The 19,978-nt window shown below is 41.2% G+C and overlaps 1 protein-coding gene across 4 annotated transcripts; it reads right to left on the bottom strand.

The window, feature by feature from the left end:
* Positions 1-753: 753 nt before the first annotated feature.
* Positions 754-19,678, bottom strand: edem3 (ER degradation enhancer, mannosidase alpha-like 3). Of its 4 annotated transcripts, XM_024259015.2 has the most exons (22): positions 18,850-19,678; positions 17,679-17,724; positions 17,498-17,598; positions 15,325-15,364; positions 12,849-12,961; positions 12,623-12,776; positions 12,364-12,498; positions 8,946-9,051; positions 8,776-8,873; positions 7,856-7,981; positions 7,705-7,788; positions 7,481-7,564; positions 7,064-7,188; positions 5,534-5,705; positions 5,312-5,457; positions 5,088-5,232; positions 4,806-4,997; positions 4,565-4,730; positions 3,377-3,562; positions 2,362-2,409; positions 1,474-1,797; positions 754-1,364 (listed from the first exon to the last, which is right to left on the bottom strand). In XM_024259015.2, the coding sequence occupies exons 1-21, from the start codon at positions 18,930-18,932 to the stop codon at positions 1,487-1,489; spliced, it is 2,661 nt and encodes an 886-aa protein (XP_024114783.1). In that variant the 5' UTR covers positions 18,933-19,678; the 3' UTR covers positions 754-1,364; positions 1,474-1,486. The 4 variants fall into 4 exon arrangements, with proteins under 4 accessions (XP_024114783.1, XP_024114782.1, XP_024114784.1 ...); XM_024259014.2 differs by having other exon boundaries at positions 754-1,797; XM_024259016.2 differs by having other exon boundaries at positions 754-1,797; positions 2,395-2,409; positions 18,850-19,677.
* Between the last annotated feature and the right edge of the window lie 300 nt (positions 19,679-19,978).

The following is a 19,978-nucleotide window of genomic DNA, read 5'->3' as shown; positions in this document are numbered from 1 at the left end:
CACTGAATATGAAACTGACATGAAATATGCGACGATACGTGCGCCTCAACTTTAACATAGCAAACTCACATTAAAATTAATACAATTTTCTGAAATACTAAATAAATATGAAGCAGTGACGTCATCTTACCATCGCAAAGGACACTTTATATTAAAAAAAAAATGGCAAAATATCTTTAAAAGAACTATAAAATGGAAAATATTAGATCAGATATATTTTACTTACTAAAAGCATTTTATTTACTGTTAATTTATGAGGATTAGGTGATTTTTTTGTTCGATCTAAATTCATTTCTATGCGATGCTTACGAGGAACAGCCCAAAAAATAATCAAATTTATAAGGTGAAAAACTTGATCTACTAGTTTCCAAATGTACTTTACGGGGAACAAAAGGTTCACAAGTTTCGTTTTAATGCAGTCAGAATGTTCCAGCTTCACAAAAATCCGCTTTCCATGACTAAACTCATTCCGACTGATGCCGAGGTGCACTCTGGGTAATTTCCAGCATGATTTGTTGACTTGAGTCACCTGAGGTGGAAGAATGAAATCACCACTCTACTTTCGGTTTAGAGAAATGTCATTTCAAAGAGTAATACGTTGATTTCAAAGTCGTCACTTCCGTGTTTTTCTAGTAAAAATCCTGTCCTGCTTTCCCAGTAAAATAACACCTTTTCCCGCCTCTTTTCATTTAAAGTTGTTTTTAAATATAGTATCAATTTTACGGTCTCTTTAACTGAACTGTAACACTAGAGTCTTTTTTAAAACTTTATTGATTCTCATTCTGTAAACTTGTTGACTTTGTTACAGGTTAGCATCATAAACAGGTCATACACCGCCCCCGTGTGGCGGCAGCAGGAAGTGTCAGCATCCGTGTGGTCCAAAACCTGCTTGATGTAGGAACCAGAACCTGAGCAAAAAGCACTTTATCCTCAAATCACATGTCTGTACATATACATATATACATTTATTTTCCATACATCTTCCAAATAAATTCATTTTTTCCAGGAAAATGATATTTTGTTCAATAAATCCCTAAAGAGCGACCCACCTGAATCTCATTGTTTACATACCAGCAGTTCCCAAACCATTAAAATACTAAATTTATCCTCACAAACGATCGATGCATTTTAGCTAAATCAGTTGATCAATGAATTAATCAGAGAGAAAGAATGTGATCTCCGAAGGAAAAACAGAATTCAGAAATGACCAGAACGTAAGCGTCCTCATGAGTTTGGTATGAATGAGAGGAAACAGGAAGTGTACGAGGAGGCCCGTTCATACTCCGGGTCTCTCATCCATCCTATGCACTGCAAGGACAACTTCAGGTCCCGGGGATGCAGGTATGTTGGCTTCTTCTGCTCCTCTGGAAGAAAACAGCTTCCCATCAGCAATGCCACACTCACCAAATGCAGAATGGAATTATGGGAAAACACATCTGTTCCAGTTCTGTCCTCCCAGCGGGGTAAACCCACCGTCCCGGGGCTGTCAGAGCTCGTCCTTCTCCATCTGCTTAAATGCCTCCAGGTCTTCCTGCCAATCGGCAAGCAGTTCATCCACCGACTGGCTGCTCGAGTCCCGCCCACTTTCAGGCGCGTTGGAGTCCCTGTGGTCTTTGGGCTGAGCCGGGTCAGCCGGTGGGTCTGCAGGACTTGTTTCCTCTGCAGGACGACTGTCTTCCGCCTGCGCAGACGAACCTTCCTCCGGCTCCGCTGAGCTCGTCTCACCAGCAGGTTCGGAGGGGGCGGGGCTTGTGGCTTCACTTTGACAGTCCTCCTCTGTGTCTTTCACATCCGCACCTGAAAAGGCAGCAGGAGTGAACCTGAGCAGCAATAAACCCTCCCTCCGTCTGGACCCGTCCGGGTCAGAATCAGAACCGCTGTGAGTGATGGGAGCCATGCTTCCTGCAGCATGCGGGCTGTCAATCATTCCTGAACTATTAGACGAGGAGTAAAGAGACGACAGTTTCCAAAACTAATCTGAGATTTTTAGCACGTTTGAGATTACAGGTGAAGAAGTTCACCTCTGAAGTCCCACTCTGATCATCTGTCGATCCAGTTTAAGCGTTCCCAGAAGACTTGATTAGGATTATTGTGTTTTCATTTGCTCCTGATTCACAACAATTAAAAAAATACTAAAAAATGTGACTTTAATCTTGAGACACATCCTCCGTCATCAGAAAAATGTAAAAATCACCAAAAACTATTTCATCAGAGCGGGTCTTTAAAAATGAACATTTTTAAAGCTTCAAACTAAAAGTGTAATCACATGGACGTTTGCTATGATTAGACGCCAGGTCAGGCAGAGGGATGAGGGGGGGTGAAGACATTAATATGGAGGGGGGGCAAGAAGAAAATACTTACTGCCCTCCATCAGACTGCCAGGAAGAGGTTTACCTTTGAATATGGCGTCTGCACATCCAAAGGGCGGAGTCAGGGACAGGAGAAAGAGACAGAAGAGAAGGAGGAACAGTTACAGGGAGAGTCAGGAAAACAAGAGAAGGAGGAGGAGGACTGTGGGGGTGTCTCAGCCCCCAGAGCAGGAAGGAGCAGTACAGCTGGTTAAGTTAAGGCGAGGAGCTCGGTCGGTCAGCGAGAGCTTCTGATCTGTGACGTCACAGCGACTCTTCAGTTTCTTCTTCTGTGGTTTCTCTGCACGTCTCTGTTCTTGTTAAACATGGAACCACTTCCTCTTCTAGTCTTAAAGTCCCCTACAACAATTTTTTTAATTTTCTTTAAACGTTCTCAGTGGGGTTTTAATTAGGACTATGAAGTGTTAAACAAAAATTCCACATCCTAAATGTCTTAAAAAGATATTTTTCCTGTTGATCTGAAGCCTTTGTTTCAAAAAATTCCTTTGTGTGGGCGTGGCTTATGGTGCTGAGCAGTGTAACCCCGCCCCTTATCCCCCCAAACATGCTAGCGAGACACAGACTTTGATAAAACCATGAAAAAGTAAAAACAAAATAAAACATGATCATTCAGGCTGCACTGCAGCAGCAGCTGGAGCTCAGAACTGATTTCATGCTGATTGTTGAATTCAGTTGAACAAGAAATCTAAGGAAATGCCAGAATACTGAAAGGATCTATATACTTTTATTAAATATTGTTTTAAAAACTTAACTTAACATATTTTTTTATTGATGATTGGTGTTTAATTTCATGTTTTGTTTCATCTATGATTTCAACTTCAATTTTGAGGTTATTCCTCTGAAACAGTTTGCAATTCTTTTTTGTTACTGTTTACAGTGTAAATTAAATCAAATTTCCCTAAAATCAAAATCCGTTTGGTCTGAATGTAGTCACATCTTGAATTCATCCCTGGACCCGTTTGTTTTCGTTCACCGTCTGACGGCGGCGCTCTGCAGCCTTTCCGTACCTCTGTCCCTGGCTTTGTCGCTCAGCAGCACCTCCACCTGCCGGTACTCCTTCAGCGCCTCCAGCAGGATGTTCCCCTCCTTGTGGAACAGGAACAGCAGCGGCATGGTGATGTCATCCGTGCTGCGCCCGTCTCCGGCCATCTGAAAGAGGGGCGCCGTGTCGCTGCTGCTGCCCTCGTTGTCATCTAGGAGGAAAGAGACGACTGAGGAGGATTTCACAAACATTTCATCTGGACCCATCAGGACCCATTTGATCACTACAGTCGTCTGTTTCACAACTCGTTTCTCTTCATTTTTCTAATGAATTCATTCATAACTACAAAAGTTGCATTAGCTGTGATAATGTTAGTGTGAATGCTTTTTTCTGAAAGTAGTCGCTGAAGATGCTGAAGCTTTTTCCAGAAAATACTGATGCAATTTACTTTAATTGCTAAAGTGATTTACTGAAAATGCAAAAGGTATTTACAAAATATTAAATTTGTTAAAAGACTGGAAATTTCATTATCTGAAGTTAAGCTACGTTTCTGAAAATTTGTAGTAAAAAATCTGTAATATATGCCAAATTTTCAAAAACATTTAGTGTGTTGCTTAAATACTAGCTAAACTCCAAAATATCCCAAAATTCTTCAGTAAACTCAATTAGCCAAAAACGTTAGCATGTTGCTAAAATAGAAGCTAAACTCCAAATTAAAATAAAAAAACTCAATAGATGCCAAATCAGCCAGAAAGTTTGCTTGTTGCTTGAATACTAGCTGAATTCCAAAATAGCCCAAAGTTCCTCATTAAACTAAATATTTGAAAACATTAGCTGGTTGCTAAAATAGAAGCTAAACTCCAGCAGATAACAAATTAACAAAATATGTTAGCATGTTGCTCAAAAATTACCTCAACTCCAAATTGGAATAAAAACCCTCAGTAGATGCCAAAATGGCCGACAAAAGCTAGCACATTGCTTAATACTAGCTAAACTCCACAATAGCCTAAAGTTCCTTATGACACTATATTATTCAAAAACGTTAGCGTGCTGCTAAAATAGAAGCTAAACTCTAAATTATCCTAAAACACCCCAGTAGATAACAAATTAGCCAAAAACGTTAGCATGCTGCTAAAATACTACTCATCATATATCCTCCACATGTAGCCGTTGGCGTGCGCACGAGCGTCTGTGTGGTTTCCGTCACACTGACCGATGACGATGCCTCCAATGGCGCCGGCCTTCTGGATGTGCCGGGCCTTCTCCGCGAACATGCACTGGCCTCTCTGCAGGAGAGCGATGTGGCCCTGGACGTACTCGGCGTTGGTGATGTCCGAGCAGCCGCTGTAAGGCTCCGCCACGGTGATGAAGCCTCGTACCTGCATGCAGGACGAGCACAGCGGAGTTGGCGCTCTCTGAGCCGCGGTCTCGTTTAAATCCTCTCCGAGACTCACCCCGGTGGCGCTTTTGGACAGGTCGGTGCCAAACTGAGCCGGGCCTGCGGTCAGAACCACCCGGCCGAAGAACGGGTGTGAGATGATCTGGATGGCTCTGGGAGGAAGCTGCTCCTTCTGCTGCTGGCTGGACAGCTCCATCATCTCCTGCATGAAACGAACTCCGTCCTCTGCTGCCACGGAGCTCACCGCCTGCAGCAGGACGAGAGCGTCAAAAACTGAGGACTGACACACCTGAGACCGCGTCGACCAATCAGAGCCCGCTTCCCCACTGCTGCTCACCTGTGAAGCATGCTGCACCAGCTGCACTCGGCCGTCCTTCAGGTGGATCAGGCTGACCCCCATCCTCCTCAGCAGCTCCAGGTGTTCGGGGTTGTTGGCCATGAAGTCCTGAGCTCTGAGAGGAGGACGGCCCATTCCCGGCTCCCTGCAAAGGTAAAGCACACCTGGAGTTTACGACCCCGTTTGACCTCTGACGGCAGAGGAAAAAGGTGCCGCCCACACACCGGTGAGGGGCGGGGCGAGGGCAGCTCTTGTCGATGGCACTGCGGATGGGTTCTCTCAGGTTGCGAGGGAAGGCGGGGTCAGGAAACAGGAGGCGCGTGTTTGGACACGTCCAGTCAAAGTTGGAGTCGTCGAGCTCCTCCTCCGACTTTACCAGGAGGACAGAGACCGTCAGAGCCTGAAATCAGGGAACGCCGCCGGACTAAAAGAGACGCTGTGGTTACCGTTCTGTTGGAGGCGGCGGCGGAGGAGAGCGGCGCTGTGGACAGAGACAGAGGCAGCAGGTGGGCCTCCGTGGTGAAGATGTAATCCTCCACGTCAAAGGGAAGATCCTGAGGCTCAGCAAACAGCAGGAAGAGGTACTTGAACATCTCAGCCAGGAAGAAGGAGTCCATTCTGGAGAACAGACAAGTGTTGGATGATGACATTAGATCAGCAACAAGCCTTTAAAAATATTCACGGGTTATGTTTTCATCTTTTATAGTAATTAAAAAAACATTGGAGTTTACCCAATATTTTAGCAACATTTTTGGCTAATTTGTTATCTGCTGAGGTTTTTATGCTAATTTATATTCTATTTTAGCAACATGCTAACATTTTTGACTAATTTAGTTTACTGAGGAATTTTAGGCTATTTTGAAGTTTAGCTAGTATTTAAAGAAAAAGCTTCTTTACTCGACACTTCACACTTTTGCTTGCAGCATGCTGGCACAAAAATCACTCCATAAACTACAACCTAACTCTGTGTCACAGCAAAAATGCAGCACATTTATTTATGAAGGAAGTTCACATAGATATTGGGTCGCTGCACAGCATTGCTAGCTCTGACATGGTGAAGACAGAGATGTTTACTAATTTCAGGGCAATTTTCTGTGTTTCCGTACCTTTGATATGGGTGTACACCCTCCAGAGCTTCACCAGAGAAAACTTTTCTCTTCACTATAGTTTAACCTTCCTCAACCTCCTCCCACGTTTGACAGTTTCAATCTCTGATTGCCTCTGCCTGTGTGTGGTTAACCAATCAGATACATGGCGGCCTCCGAGCCAAAATCAACCAGTTGAATATGAGCCACCGGATTAAAAAAAAAATAAAAAAAAGGCTGATAACGATGTGTGTCACCCAATACCAGCGCCGATACCGACACAGGCAGTACTGACATCAGGATCAGTCGACCCCTAGAATTCTTTTACCATCGACTGTATGTGAGAACTGGACTGAGTGACTCCTCCCTGGTGTTCCATGCAGGAAGTACCAGCAAAACCTCAAAGACTTCTACAGAGAAATAATCATTCTATCGGCCAGAATAAACACTCTTGATTTGATACCTTTTTTTAGCATCTTCTTGATAATCCTCTTTTTTTCACATTTCTTTTTACGTAGTTCAAGTTATTCAAGGTATAAACTGACCAATTAGATGCCTCAAAAGTAAAAGTAGGCGGTCTTACGTCTAACATTCGAAACATTGGACAGATTCTATGTACCCTGCTGTCAAGTCACAGGGGTGTGGCCTTCCAGCGAGCTCACTCCCGATTGGTGAGAGTGGTTGCCATAGAAACATTGACCAACTCTGACCAATCACTGCTTACTGTTGGCGTCTGGCTCCAAAATATGCATCCCCAAAAAAAAACAGCGACTGAACTGACTTATCTGATTGGAGTAAAAAATAAACCATAAACTCAGTCCAGTTCTCTGATATTGTCAATGAGTTTGCCGCATCTGTTGTCATGACAACAAGCAGTGACCAGAGACTGACCGGTCCTCATGGCTCCCGGTGCGAACGTCTTTCATGGCGGCAAAGCCACAGGGGACACGAGCGAAGCGGTTCAGGTTGTCCAGGATGGTGCGACCCGCCTCCAGGTAGTACGGGTCTCCGGTGGCCTGAAGAACGAGAAGGAAGGGGCGTGGTCACCCGGGACACAAACAGGTGGACTGGCAGAAGAGCAGCTCGGACTGACCCAACGAGAAAAAAACTCGAGGAGGACAAAAATCTGAAAATTCTAGTGACTGAATCTTTATCTTCATGTTTATAATCTGAATCGGATTTAACACCAAGCAGCAGGAAAAAGCTGCATCCTAATGAAGAAGTGATATAGAAGCAGAACATTCTCACTCAGCACGTTCGTTTAGACCACTGCCCGGATAAACGGAGGAAAACAAAGTGATGAACTACCTTAAAAAGGAAGTAGGTGCTCTCTGCAAACTCAGGCCTCAGGGGGTGCTGAGCCCAGTGAACCCTGAAATCCGTGGTGAAGGCCTGAGGACAAACGGAGGGAGGAGACGGGTCAGCGCCGTCAGCTGAAGCCAAATGAAACACGACCCCGAACTATTCCGGCTGCAGCGTTTTCACAGCCAATCAAAGGAGTCCTGGCGCCCTGCAGAAGCTGAACGGATTACCTCGGGGAGGAAGTTGTGCTTCTTGGTGACTTGATATAACATCTCGTGAGTCTCGATAGCAGGTCGGATGTCTCCCTTCAACACCTGGAACAGAACCCACATTTACAGAGGAAAGGACCCAGCCAGCAGACAGAGGAGGGGTCGCTCTGACCTGCAGGCCGGGGAAGAACGCCAGCAGAGAATCCATCCAGGTCCGAGCGGGAAGCAGCGGTTTGTGGATGTGGACGTCCAGCAGCAGAGGAGGCTGGCTGATGTACTTCATGATGGACGCGTAATGCTGGAGGCAAAGCGACAGTCCGGGGGGAAGAAGGAGAAGAGTGAACCTTTCAGGACAGATCCTTAACCCTTGAACGAGTAGGCCAATCAGATCAGCTGGTTACAATATTGTTTAATCGCCTCAAGTGTAACGTCGAGGTTTTAAAAAGTTTTTAACTTTGACATTTTTGGTTTAAAACAAACAACAATAATGCAGAATTGTGATATTACATGGAATTTAGTTTGTTACTTTAGTTTATTTTTGTCTGTTTTTTTTGACATTTTTCACACAGTTTTGACTTCGTCTCTGCTTTGTTTTTGGTTTCATACATTTGTATTTTGTCGCTGTACATTTGAACGTTGTTATAAAACTTTAAAACTGTTTTCTACTCGACTTGGCAGCCTTATCTGGATCACCTTCATCAAGAAACAGCTGATGTAGTTTGTAAAGGAGGTTCACATTTTGTATTCCAAATAATTAGTGGCTGCTTCAAGAAAATATCCCAAAATGTTATTCTAACCTAGAATTTGTGTTAAATATCTGCTGTGCTGGTTTGTTGTTGTTGTTTTTTTTTTTAAGACAATAAAATATGATTACAAAAAGAAAAAAGCTTAAAAACTGATCTCAAATGTTGTGATTTTAGCAGCAAAGAAAACATCTGCACTCAGACAGCTTTTTTAAAAGATTTTAACTGAATCAGAATCATTTCTGAGGTCACGTCGTCCGATCATTTCTGATAATGCACACCTTCGTCAGGTATTTCCCTCGACCACTATGGATTAGAAGGTGTTCTGTTCATGTGTGTGCGTCCTCACAATATTGAAGCGCTGCAGAAACAGGTCGTCTCCCAGGAGCACGTAGGCCTTCAGCAGGTATTCGTAGTACGAGTCGATTCCCGCTCCCACTCCGCTGTCTGGAACAGAGCGGTGACGGCGTCATGAAGGATCGCCGTCCTGAACACACTCGGCGTTCTTCCCGTTCTCACCTCTTCTGACCCACTCTCCCGAGTGGATGTTGATGGTGGTTCCCACCAGGTTGCTGTTTCTCTGCCTCTTCTCCCACAGGAAGTCCATGGCTCTCCTGGCGTGAGTCTGAGCGGATTTCACAAAAAGATCGATCAGACTCGAGGGTTTCTACTGAACTCTTACCTTTAGACAAGATAAAAGATTTCACTGTTTTTATGAACAGGTTGATCTGAGTCTGCGTAAAACCTGCAGATGAGTAAAGAGAAGAACCATCAACAGATCATCACTTCAGTCGAACGTCTGTCGTTTTCTAAAGGAGAGGAATTTACGTTTAACATCCACTTCATTATTACAGCTTAATTAGGCAGTAAAATACCAGCAAAAAAGAGAAATGTTAAAGATCAAAATTGAATTTCTGAGTATTTAATTATTCTTTATTATTATTCTGTTTGAAGAAACTTGTAGTTGTTTCAAACTACAATAGGCGGGGCCACAAGCTCCAAGCTCCGCCCCATTCCGATGCAGATCCACGTCTCTGTTTTCCTGATCTGAGCTAAATCTGGATCTAAACTGTGTATTTTTCCTAAAGGTGTTGAATGTTTTAATTAAGTTTGTGGGATTATTTATTAGTAGTTTTAAAAGTGAATCTTTCAAAATATGATATATTTATTTTTTAAACTTCTTTTCAAAATAAAAGCTGCTCTGTGCCAAACAGGATCATCTCATTGCAGCTCTGAGCAGCTAGTAACTAATGTTGTTCAGCATAAGATAAAATGTGCTTTTAACTCATAAAGATCAAACTTTTTCCAAAGTTTTGCATCTAAAATCTGTTCATTCTGGAGGTAGAGTTGAACAAACAAGACGTCTTCAGATCAACAGGATGTAAAAACCTTCATAGTTTATCATCTATGTGAACCTCAGACATCAATTTATACATTTAACTAATACAAATTAAATAAAGGCTAATTAGGACATTCTTTCTTTTAAAAATGCTATTTTTTTCAGATTTTTTTTGTTCTTTCCCCTCTTTGTCCTCAGCAGTCTTACTCTGCTGGTTTTGTTACTTTAGTTTGGGTTTGGTAGTCTTGATTTGTGGGCTTTGTTTATTTGTTTTCTGTAGGTAGTTTTGGTTAAGGAGCTGCTGACGGTCGACATGACTGGATCAGCAGTCTCTCTGACTTATTTTGAATATGGATCCACCATGGAGAGATTTGTGGATCTGGAGCTGCAGGTAACAGACTCCTGATCTATGTAAATATTATTGTGTACACACGTTTATTTCATCTGTAAATAAGTGGAGTTTCTTCACTTGGTCGTCAGCAGTGTTGTTTTCTGTCCAGCAGGAGTCAGTATTGAGTGACAGTATTGACACAGTTTGGTAAACGCCTCACAAAGTCTCATCTACCCATAAGTACTAGCAAGTGTTTGTCTGTGTATTTTGTATTATGTTTGTTTTACATCACGACCAGGAAACTACAGATGAAGACGGTCTTTGGCTAATTCTGTTTTTTGTGCGTTTTAATTTACAGTTTTGTTTTACATAAACTAAAGTAAAAAATAATAATAGAGTTCCTGCATACAAGTGTTCATGTTTATTATATTCTTAAATTTAGAAGACAGTTTTCAAACCGGATAACTCCAACAGAATGAATTCGGTTTAAAACTGGACCACAGCTTTAGTCATCTTTGGAACGTCTCATCAGAATGAGGGAAACCGAGAAGCTTCAGTTATGACTGAAGCAAAAATGATGATGAAAAACAGAAGCTGAGCTCCTTCATCCTCACGTTAGAAACCATCTTTACTGAAAAGAGGTCGGCTTTATAAACTAAGAACATGAAACCTGATGCCGTAGAAACCGGAGCCATCCGTTTGTGGGTGTGTTCATCAGAGCGTCTCTGCTAATATTTGCAATAACCTCCTAAAGGTGCATCCTGTCCTGCAGGGTGTCAGCACACGCAATGAAGAAACTAAACGACTTCAGATCCAGTGAAGATCAGGAAACTTATAAAAACATCAGAATAATTATATGAATCTGAGAGAAATGCAGCATTCTGGGAAAAGAGAGGTTCGTCCCGGATGATCCGTGCTCTACATGCCGTCTGCTCCCCGGTTTAGGTCAGGAAACAACCGCGGTAACCATGGTAACGGAGGATGGAAACCGTGTTACAGAAGAAGCAGGAAATGTTGCTGAAGCGTCTCAGGTTCTCATGATCTCTGTGGGAATCGAGGCTCAGCTGAACGAGGAAGAACAGAATCCAGCTGCAGGTTTGATGATTCTGACCTCAAAAACGTAACCCGATAGTTCAGTTTCATTTCTGTTTCATTTTTAAATAACTACAAGTCCTTATAAACAATCCTTCTTTACCTATCCACAAAATGTTACTATGATTCATAAAAAACAATACAAATATTTGGGCCGGGAATAAATAAATAAAAATTTAAATTAATCGCAAATTAACTGAGAATAAAATATTTTTTAAATAAAGTTTTTCTTCATCTTCTGGACAAAAAGAAGTGGTAAGAAGTGATATGAGATGCATGTGTATTTGCTTTTCTTCGCCGCTGCAGTCGAGGCTCAGCGACGTGTCGTTGTGTTACCGTGACAACATGTCGGATCATGGATCCAATTCTCTGCTTTTTGAGACAAAGCGATCTAAACCAAGAAAAATACCAAGAATAAAGTACTAGAAACCGATTGAATAATTTTGTCTTTTGTAAGTGACCATAGTGGGATAATACCCAACAAAGTGATTTAACATACTCTGTGGAAGCCTGAACGACTGAGGCAAAGCGAAGAATTGTTTATTTCAGAGATGCAATTAATTTACGTTAATAAATATTAATGCATTAATCAAAAAGAATTAATGCATTAATATTTAATAATATTTAATAATATTTAATAATTAATTCTATCATAATTTAATCCATAATTTAATATTTATTAAATTAATAAATGAATAAAAACTAATGCCATAATATTTATTAAAGTATTAACTCCTTATAATTTCATTTAGCAGTTCAATTATGTTTGTGCTTTTCATTATAATTAATTGCTGCTTCTTCAACTGAATTTCCCTGCGAGGATAAATAAAGTTGATCTTGAATCTTAAAATATTAATGCATTAATTTTTTTTTATTAATCGCGTGAGTTAATGCATTATAAATATCAATGCATTAATTCTTTTTTATTAATCGCGTGAGTTAATGCGTTATAAATATTAATGCATTAATTCTTTTTGATTAGTCGCGTGAGTTAATGCGTTAATGTTCACAGACCAACATAAAAACATATTTTTAGATGAAGGACTTGGTTCTGTTGTATCTCGACAGTTTCATTTCCTATCAAAGCAGTTTTCTAAAGTTTATTCTCTTCCATGATCGGACAGGGAAACTCTTCGGTGACGTTAGCCTGGTTGAACACATGGATTGAAGGTTACCTCAAATATGGAGTCTCCCGTGAAGCGACTGAGAGCGGCGAACTCCAGGATGATGGTTCCGGCGCACGCCGTGCAGGTGTCCGTCTCTGTGCCCGTCCGCGTCTCGGGACCCCTCACGCCGTGCCTCAGGTTGACCTTTCCGTTCCAGAAGAGAGCTTGGTGTCATAAAGCTCAACTTCACACTGAAACCGCTGAAGCTGCAGTGGGAGGGGCCATTCAACCGGCTCTCATGGCGGTGAGAACGTGCGGGTGGTCTCACCCTGGGATACGGCAGGCCGCTGCTCGTGTTGAACGCCGGCAGGAGGCGGAGCCCCAGGTCTTTGGCCATGTGCAGGAGCTCGTCCTGGTACCACTGCATGTGCTGCCCGCCTTCCTTCAGCATCACGGCCATGGAGTGACCCCCCAGCAGGCCTCTGCAGAACCAGACAGCACGTTCACAGGAGAACGGGAGACTCCTGCTGCTGCAGGTGAGGAGAGACTCTCACCCCAGGACTCGGATGTTGGTTTCAAAGACAGAAACCACGATGTCGTTGTCCAGCCGCACGTCTGACAGGACGCGCCTCACCGCCGCCTCGAACTCAGTCGTCTTATTCAGGAGCTGAAGGAGGACAGAGGGGGGGGGGAGACTATTACTGATATCTAGTAAAGTTGGAGAACACCAATCAGGCTTCAGAAACACTGATGTGACTAATGTTTAATTGTTGCTGTTATGATAACTAGGAATGAAATATTGACTTTTGGTACAAAAAAACAACAAAAAAAGAGAAAATAGTATCAACTGTTTATGACTTTTGACAGAGGTTCACATGAAGTCCTTTCAAAATAAAAGACATAATTTACCACATCTCAACTCAGAAAAGGTGGTAGTGTGATGTCTGCAGTGATTTAAAGAAAAAATATTGTTTATTTTACCTTTTTATGGTACAATTAAATCAGAACTGGTCATACAACAATATGGTGCAGATAAAATTAGGGGTGTAATTGAACACGGATAATCTGTGGTCCGTACGGATCAGAAGCCACAGTTCTGACGCGTGTCCACGTGTACAGTGGACTGCCTCAATCAATACTCCCCCGCGCTCAAACCTCACGCTTGGAAAATTTAAATCAGTCGTCTGTTCACACTGAATGGAATTTGTCTCAAGTTCATGTAAATCGTCTTTATTTTAACAAGCGCTAAAGTAACTGCTCGACAGTTCTCCAAAAGTACTTGGGGGAGAACTTGAAGCCCCCGCTGTGTGTGGGAGGAGCTTCTGTCAAACGAGTTTCTCGTAGGGCTGGTTTGAAAAAAAATCATTTCATTGATTTGAATCGATTTAAGTTTAATAGATCAATAATTGATTCACAAGATATAAATCGATTTAGGACATAAAGCTAAAGTCTGATAGCTTGATGCTAACGTTCAATAGAATTTCCCTTAGTACGGCTAATGCTAACGCTCGATCGACCTAAAAATACATTACTGACTAAATGAACATCTTCATAAACTCACAGACAGGAATTTTTCTAAACTCTTTTAAGGAAATGTTTTTAAAGTAACTATTTGTGGTCTAAATCAATGTTTTTCCCCCCCATACTGTTATCTTCTTCTTGAATAAAGTGTACTTCTACAGCATGATCACCACCTAGTGGCCAAACTGAAACGTCCTCCAGGAGAAGCAGAAGAATGTTTCCAATGTTAATGATCTGAACATTTTAGTTAGAACTTCTCCTTTAGAGAATCCATGGATGATATTAACAATCTCATTATTTCACTGAAACATTTACAGGATGAGAACTGGATCAGATTCATATAAATATATTCAAATTATATAGTAGATCATGAATGTATTTATAAACAAATGTGTATAAATGTGTAAACTCAAAATTGAATTGAAGAATAAAAAAAATTGATATTAAATCAATTCAGGCTCTTGTGAATCGAATCAAATGGTTTCTGGAAATTCTAACAGATACTCGGCACTCGTTTGTCCACTTCATAATGGAGGACGCGGATGGTGAAATATCAGGTTAGTTTCATTTTAAGAGCTGAATTAAAGCATCGGTACTCGTCTCCATGTCTGGATCAGAGAATCTGCAGCAGCCGTCCTGCACAGGAGAAAGCTGCTGCTCCGCAACAGGAACTGGTGCCGTCAGGGAACCATAGTATGGCAAGCGAAGGGGATCATAAATCACCAGGAAAAGTGGTCACAGCAGCACCATCGTTCATGGATAACAATTATTTTAAATATTTTAATTTTCCCAGAGTTGGTTTCAATAAAACAATTGATACCAAAAATAATTTTAAGTTTAATTTTAACTGTTTTATTTACAAATTAATTGGTAAATTAGCATTTTAGGGGGTACTCCAGATAGATTTTTCAGCATTCTTTTCACTCAGTTATTGTAAATTTGGTCTAAAGACATGTAAATGAAACTACACATTGTAGCATTTTGTTTGTGTTCAAAGCTTAAATATCTTTTGTCTTAATAAATAGGCCTCAATGAGCAAACTTTATTAAATATTTGCTTTGAAGCTTTTCCAAAAATTTATTTTAGGCTTTTATTTTGTTGTTTTTGAGATTGTTTTCTTATTTTTAGTGATCCGAAAAATGATCCGAACCGTGAAAAATATGAATTCTGATTATGTTTATCGTCTTTCTTAATCTGTTTCAGTCCGACTCAAAGACGAACTGCTTGTCGGAGCGTTATGGTCAGGAGCCTCGCAGAATGTTTGACTACTTCAATGTTTAGTTTACTTTACTACTTACTGTTTACTTTACAGCTACTTGTAATACAAAACCATGTATTTTAACCAGAGAGCCACAGTGGAGGGGTAAAAGAGCCGCAGCTGCACACCTCTGAACTAAACCAACGAAGCCAAATTAAAACACTTTCCATAACAAGTCTTCTTCTGGACCTCTGAACTCTAATGTTGGCTTCATGCTTCCATTTCAGTAAATGAGAATGAAAACTACTTACGACCAAAGTGTCCAAAGTGTCGATGAGGGTCAGAGAGAACCTGGATGAAGAGACAAATGATGAAAAAGCTTTTGGACCAAAAAACCACAGACACTAAAGTATCAGGTTTGAAAAATCTCAGGCCGATTTCTGCTAAACGTTTCCCAAAAAGTGATTTGCTACAGATAAATGTTTACATCTTCAGGCTAGTGGCGGACAAGTGATGCTTCATGAAGCTTTCCTACCAGTTATAGATTCAAAACTTCGATTGGTGACCTGTGTTTGGTAGCTATAGAAACCTCTATTGCACGACTGACGCCGACTCTGAGTCCCATGACAGCAGTCAGAGTTCATTGGTACTAAACAATAATCATCATCAATGTGGAGATGGTGGCTCAACGGGGACGGATCACACCCCGGATCACACCCCGGATCACACCTCTTATACGAGCTTTGGTTTGTTTGGTTTATTTTTCCTTCCATCAACTGTTGTGTTTTGTTTTTTATTTTGAGGGTGTTTGTTTGTTTCTAAGATTTATTTTTTTTGGCAATGCTATGCATGAAAAGGCATAAGCTATGAACAACTGTGTGCAGTAAACTTAAATGAAATCTGTCTTTTATAGAAAAATACATAAATAAAAATCATTCAGACACTCTCCTCCATAAAACACATTCCAGATAAACCCAAAGGATCAAAGAAAATTATATTAAATTATATTAATGCTGGTTAAGAAATGATCTAAAGCTTTAAACTTTATTTAAAAACTGAACTGACAGGATTTCAGATTCTTCCTACTTTACAAATGATCATAGTGTTTGAATTCAGAATAATTGTTTATTTGTGTGTAAAATGTCTTTTAGGAAACCTTTAAAGATAAGGTTTGTGATTTGGAGAATAATTATTCACAGAAGCTGACAAGTTATTTGTCTTGATAGGCTTTTATTTTATTTTGAAAATACGTTCACTGACTCTCCAGATCTCCTCACAGCCTCATTGAGATGTCTCTTATCTAGATGACACCAAACGGCTCAAATTCCTCACAAGTTTTCAAGACTCAAAATGCACTGAAACACACCGACAGACTAAGAAACCATAAACAGACTCGCATGTGATGAGGCGAAACAGCGTCATTGGTCAAGTGACTCTGGTGTTTTGGTACAAGTTCTGGCGTACCGCTTCCCTCAGGAAGAGCGTCACGCAGCCTCAGTAACATTTACCCATCGCTACAACGTAGCTGCTTTTCTGAACTCCAGGAAAAACCTTTAGAGAAAATGTTGGACACAATTAAATTAATCAATTATAAACTGAAAAGTTTTTCTGGTGTTCAACAGGCAGAGACGCTCATCGACCCAGAGTTCTGTCGGTTCTTTCACCAAAACAGGTAGAATGGCAGAACCAACAGAACCCCGGGCCGCCGAGCGTTTCTGCACGGTGCGTTCACTGACCTCCAGATATCTGCAGCAAAACAAAGAGAAAATGTTGAACACCATTTGTCACTTATGGATTTACTTGTGACAATTTTTGCTGAAAACCGGCTTTGTTTTGCAGACGATTGTATAAAAATGAGCATTTTAGCGGACCGAGTCGGCGTCTCCGTGAGGGAAGAGGAGAGAGGGTTGTTTCATTCTTCGTTCTTCAGTATCGCGTTATCAAGAGAAAACAATTTTTTTAAAAAGTAGGACATGCCGTGTTCAGCTCTGATGATTTAAAACAAAGTTTAAATACAAACAAGCTGCTTAAAGTGAACAAATAAACAGATTGAAAATTTGAAGAAAAAAAGCAAACATTTGAAAGAAGTTTTAAACTCAAAAATACATAATGAAAACTTGAAGGAATTATTAAAAATTAAAAGAAATTTATATATTTCAAATTTTTAATCATTCATTCAGGTTTTCAATGTATATTCGAGTTTAAAACTGCTTTCAAATTTGCAAAATGGCTGCTGTTTTTTTGTGAATTCATCTTAAATGTTTGGAAAGTTTTATAATTTTCTTTCTGCCATTTTTTAAATGTTTAGATTTTTGGACTTGAATATTTGATAAGTATTTCAATCAATTATTGTCTAAATTAACCTTTTGCTGTTGGGTTAATCTTTAAATTACTTTTTCAGTTAGAATGACTGATAAACAATATTGGTGCTTCTTTCTATTCCTAACTAGAAAAACATCAAGGAGGGATGAAGGTCCAACTTACTTGCCAAGAGCGTCGTCCACATCTCCTCGACTGGGTTCACGACCACGAACTCTACCTCTGCAGGTGAGGGGCATCAACTCGTCTGCCGGGTAAGCGTGGTCCTGACAAACACAGGTGAGATGTGATCCATCAGAACCTCAACCTCATGAAGCCGCTGAGGTATCAAACCAATAAAACTCACCATGTAGTTCTGGTAGGCGTGGTCAAACATCTCCACCACCTGGTTCCTGGGATAACAGTGAAAGGAATCAGCATCAGAAACCTCCTCTTACTGCACGTGTCAAAGTCAAGGCCCGGGGGCCGGATCCGGCCCTCCACATCATTTTATTTTTTTGTTATCAACGGCCAATGTAATCGTGTCCTTATTTCTAACTTGTATAATTTTGACAAAATATATTTTAATGGAGACTGAAATATTATTTTTGAGTTTTTAAAAAAAAGACATTCTGCAGCTTTTTGGACTATTTTGGAATTCACTAAGATTTTTTCAGACTGTTTTGGAGTTTAGCTAATATTTCAGCTACATTCTAGCTGTTTTGGCCAATATAAGTTTTTTGTTATTTTCAGGTATTTTTTCAGACACGTTAGCCGTTTTTGGCTAATTTGGTATTTAGCTAATATTTTAGCTGGCTATCAGCTTCAATGTTAACAGCTATAAGCTTCAGCGATTTCAGCTTTGAGCTTCAGCGATTTCAGCTTTGAGCTTCAGCGTTTTCAGCTTTGAGCTTCAGCGTTTTCAGCTATCAACTTCAGTGTTTTCAGTTATTAACTGAAGCATTTTCAGCTATCAGCTTCAGCGTTTTCAGCTATGAATTTCAGCGTTTTCAGCTTTGAGCTTCAGCGTTTTCAGCTTTCAGCTTCAGCGTTTTCAGCTATGAATTTCAGCGTTTTCAGCTTTGAGCTTCAGCGTTTTCAGCTATCAGCTTCAGCGTTTTCAGCTATCAGCTTCAGCGTTTTCAGCTTTGAGAATTAGCGTTTTCAGCTATCAACTTCAGTGTTTTCAGTTATTAACTGAAGCATTTTCAGCTATCAACTACAGCGGTTTCTGGTATTAACTTAAACGTTTTCAGCGATCAATTTCAGCGTTTTCAGCTATCAGCACTAGCATCTTCAGCAGCCAAATTCAGCTTCCAGCATTCACACCAGCATTATCACAGGTAATGCTAAATATCTAGTTCATAATTATGTTATAAAGTTACGGTTCAAAGTTATAAAAATGTATTTTGAGACTGTTCAATAAATGTTTATCCTGTTCGGCCCGCGATCTAAGTGTGTTTTGAATTCTGGCCCATGTGTAATTGGGTTTGACACTCCTGTCTTACTGGTTAACAGCCTCTGCTCCTTCAACTCACCTCAGCCTCTGCTTCTCCTCCGGAGTCATGGCCTGTCCGAGGCCGCACAAAGCCGTCAGGAGCAGCAACAAGCCGACTGCCATCGTGTGGAAGATCCCAAACTCAACTATAGTTCGATCCCCGGCCGGTCGCTCTGTAAATATGTACACTGGAGCACAGCCCAAAGCCGACAGCTGCTACGAGCAGACACCATCCGGTTACAGGAGACAACTCCAGTCTGGAAACGGCCGAACCTCCGCCGAACTGTCACACAGAATCTCGTCCCAAGAATCCACACATGTCCAAAACAGCGCGAGCGGTTCCGCGTCCCGCGTGCGGGTCCAATGTCGCCCCAGTTCCCGAGCCGTGGAGCTGCTGACGTCCGTCCTCATGTCATGATTCCGGTCCGCTCCATCAAACACGCCGCAACGTTTCCGTCCCGGTGAGGTCTGGACTGAACCCGGCGCCGAACCGCCTTATGGGTTTACTCCAACGCAACGGAACCTCTCATGTTCTCACAGCAGAACCAGACGAACACAACTCCGAGGCTGCTTTCATTTTCAGCCGTTCTAAACATTAGTTAATAATTTCCTTCCTCGACTGTTATCTCTCGTCATCTGCTCGCAGAGGTAGCAGACACTAGTCGGGATTTAATTAGCTAAAAATGCTAATCCCCGAAGCTAGCGACTAGAAACAACCGCGAAACGAAACTAAAACAAAACAAAATGTTTTTATTCCCGAAGAATAAACTTCGGCGTACTAACTTTTATGTCGAGGCAGTTTTTAAGTGAAATATACTACTCTATCTACTCTTATATCGCTGCTTCGCCCGGAAGCTAGCTTGCTTACCGACCGGATATGCAACGACGAAAACGTCAACAACGTCCGCTTCCTGGTGTCTGTGTATTTTATACCTGAGTTCAGTTTTTAGGTGCTACTTCATTTATTTTTTACGTGCAGGTGCTGTTTTAAAATGGCACAATACCGTATTTAAGGCAAATTCTTTACAAATTTTAGGTTAAACAGCTCATTTTAACTCTAAGAAATTTAAAATAAAAAAAGAGAAGCAGAAACTGCAACTCGTGTTCCTTCCAGTCAAAATCCAGGGATGGTCTCGTTATTTAACCACAGCTCTATCAAATGTGCTGAG

Source organism: Oryzias melastigma, linkage group LG4 (genome assembly GCF_002922805.2).
Source record: "Oryzias melastigma strain HK-1 linkage group LG4, ASM292280v2, whole genome shotgun sequence".
Taxonomy (NCBI): Eukaryota; Metazoa; Chordata; class Actinopteri; order Beloniformes; family Adrianichthyidae; genus Oryzias; species Oryzias melastigma.
This window is presented reverse-complemented; position numbering and strand designations above follow the sequence as displayed.

What these genes read in the sequence shown, in the direction of transcription:
- edem3 (XM_024259014.2), bottom strand. Translation starts at nt 18,932, where the DNA reads ATGGCAGTCGGCTTGTTGCTGCTCCTGACGGCTTTGTGCGGCCTCGGA. An exon ending in CGGGAGACTCCATATTTGAG is followed by an intron (nt 9,052 to 12,363) that starts GTAACCTTCAAT and finishes AAATCCGCTCAG; the next exon opens with ACTCACGCCAGGAGAGCCAT. An exon ending in TTCTGCAGCGCTTCAATATT is followed by an intron (nt 7,982 to 8,775) that starts GTGAGGACGCAC and finishes CTTTGCCTCCAG; the next exon opens with CATTACGCGTCCATCATGAA.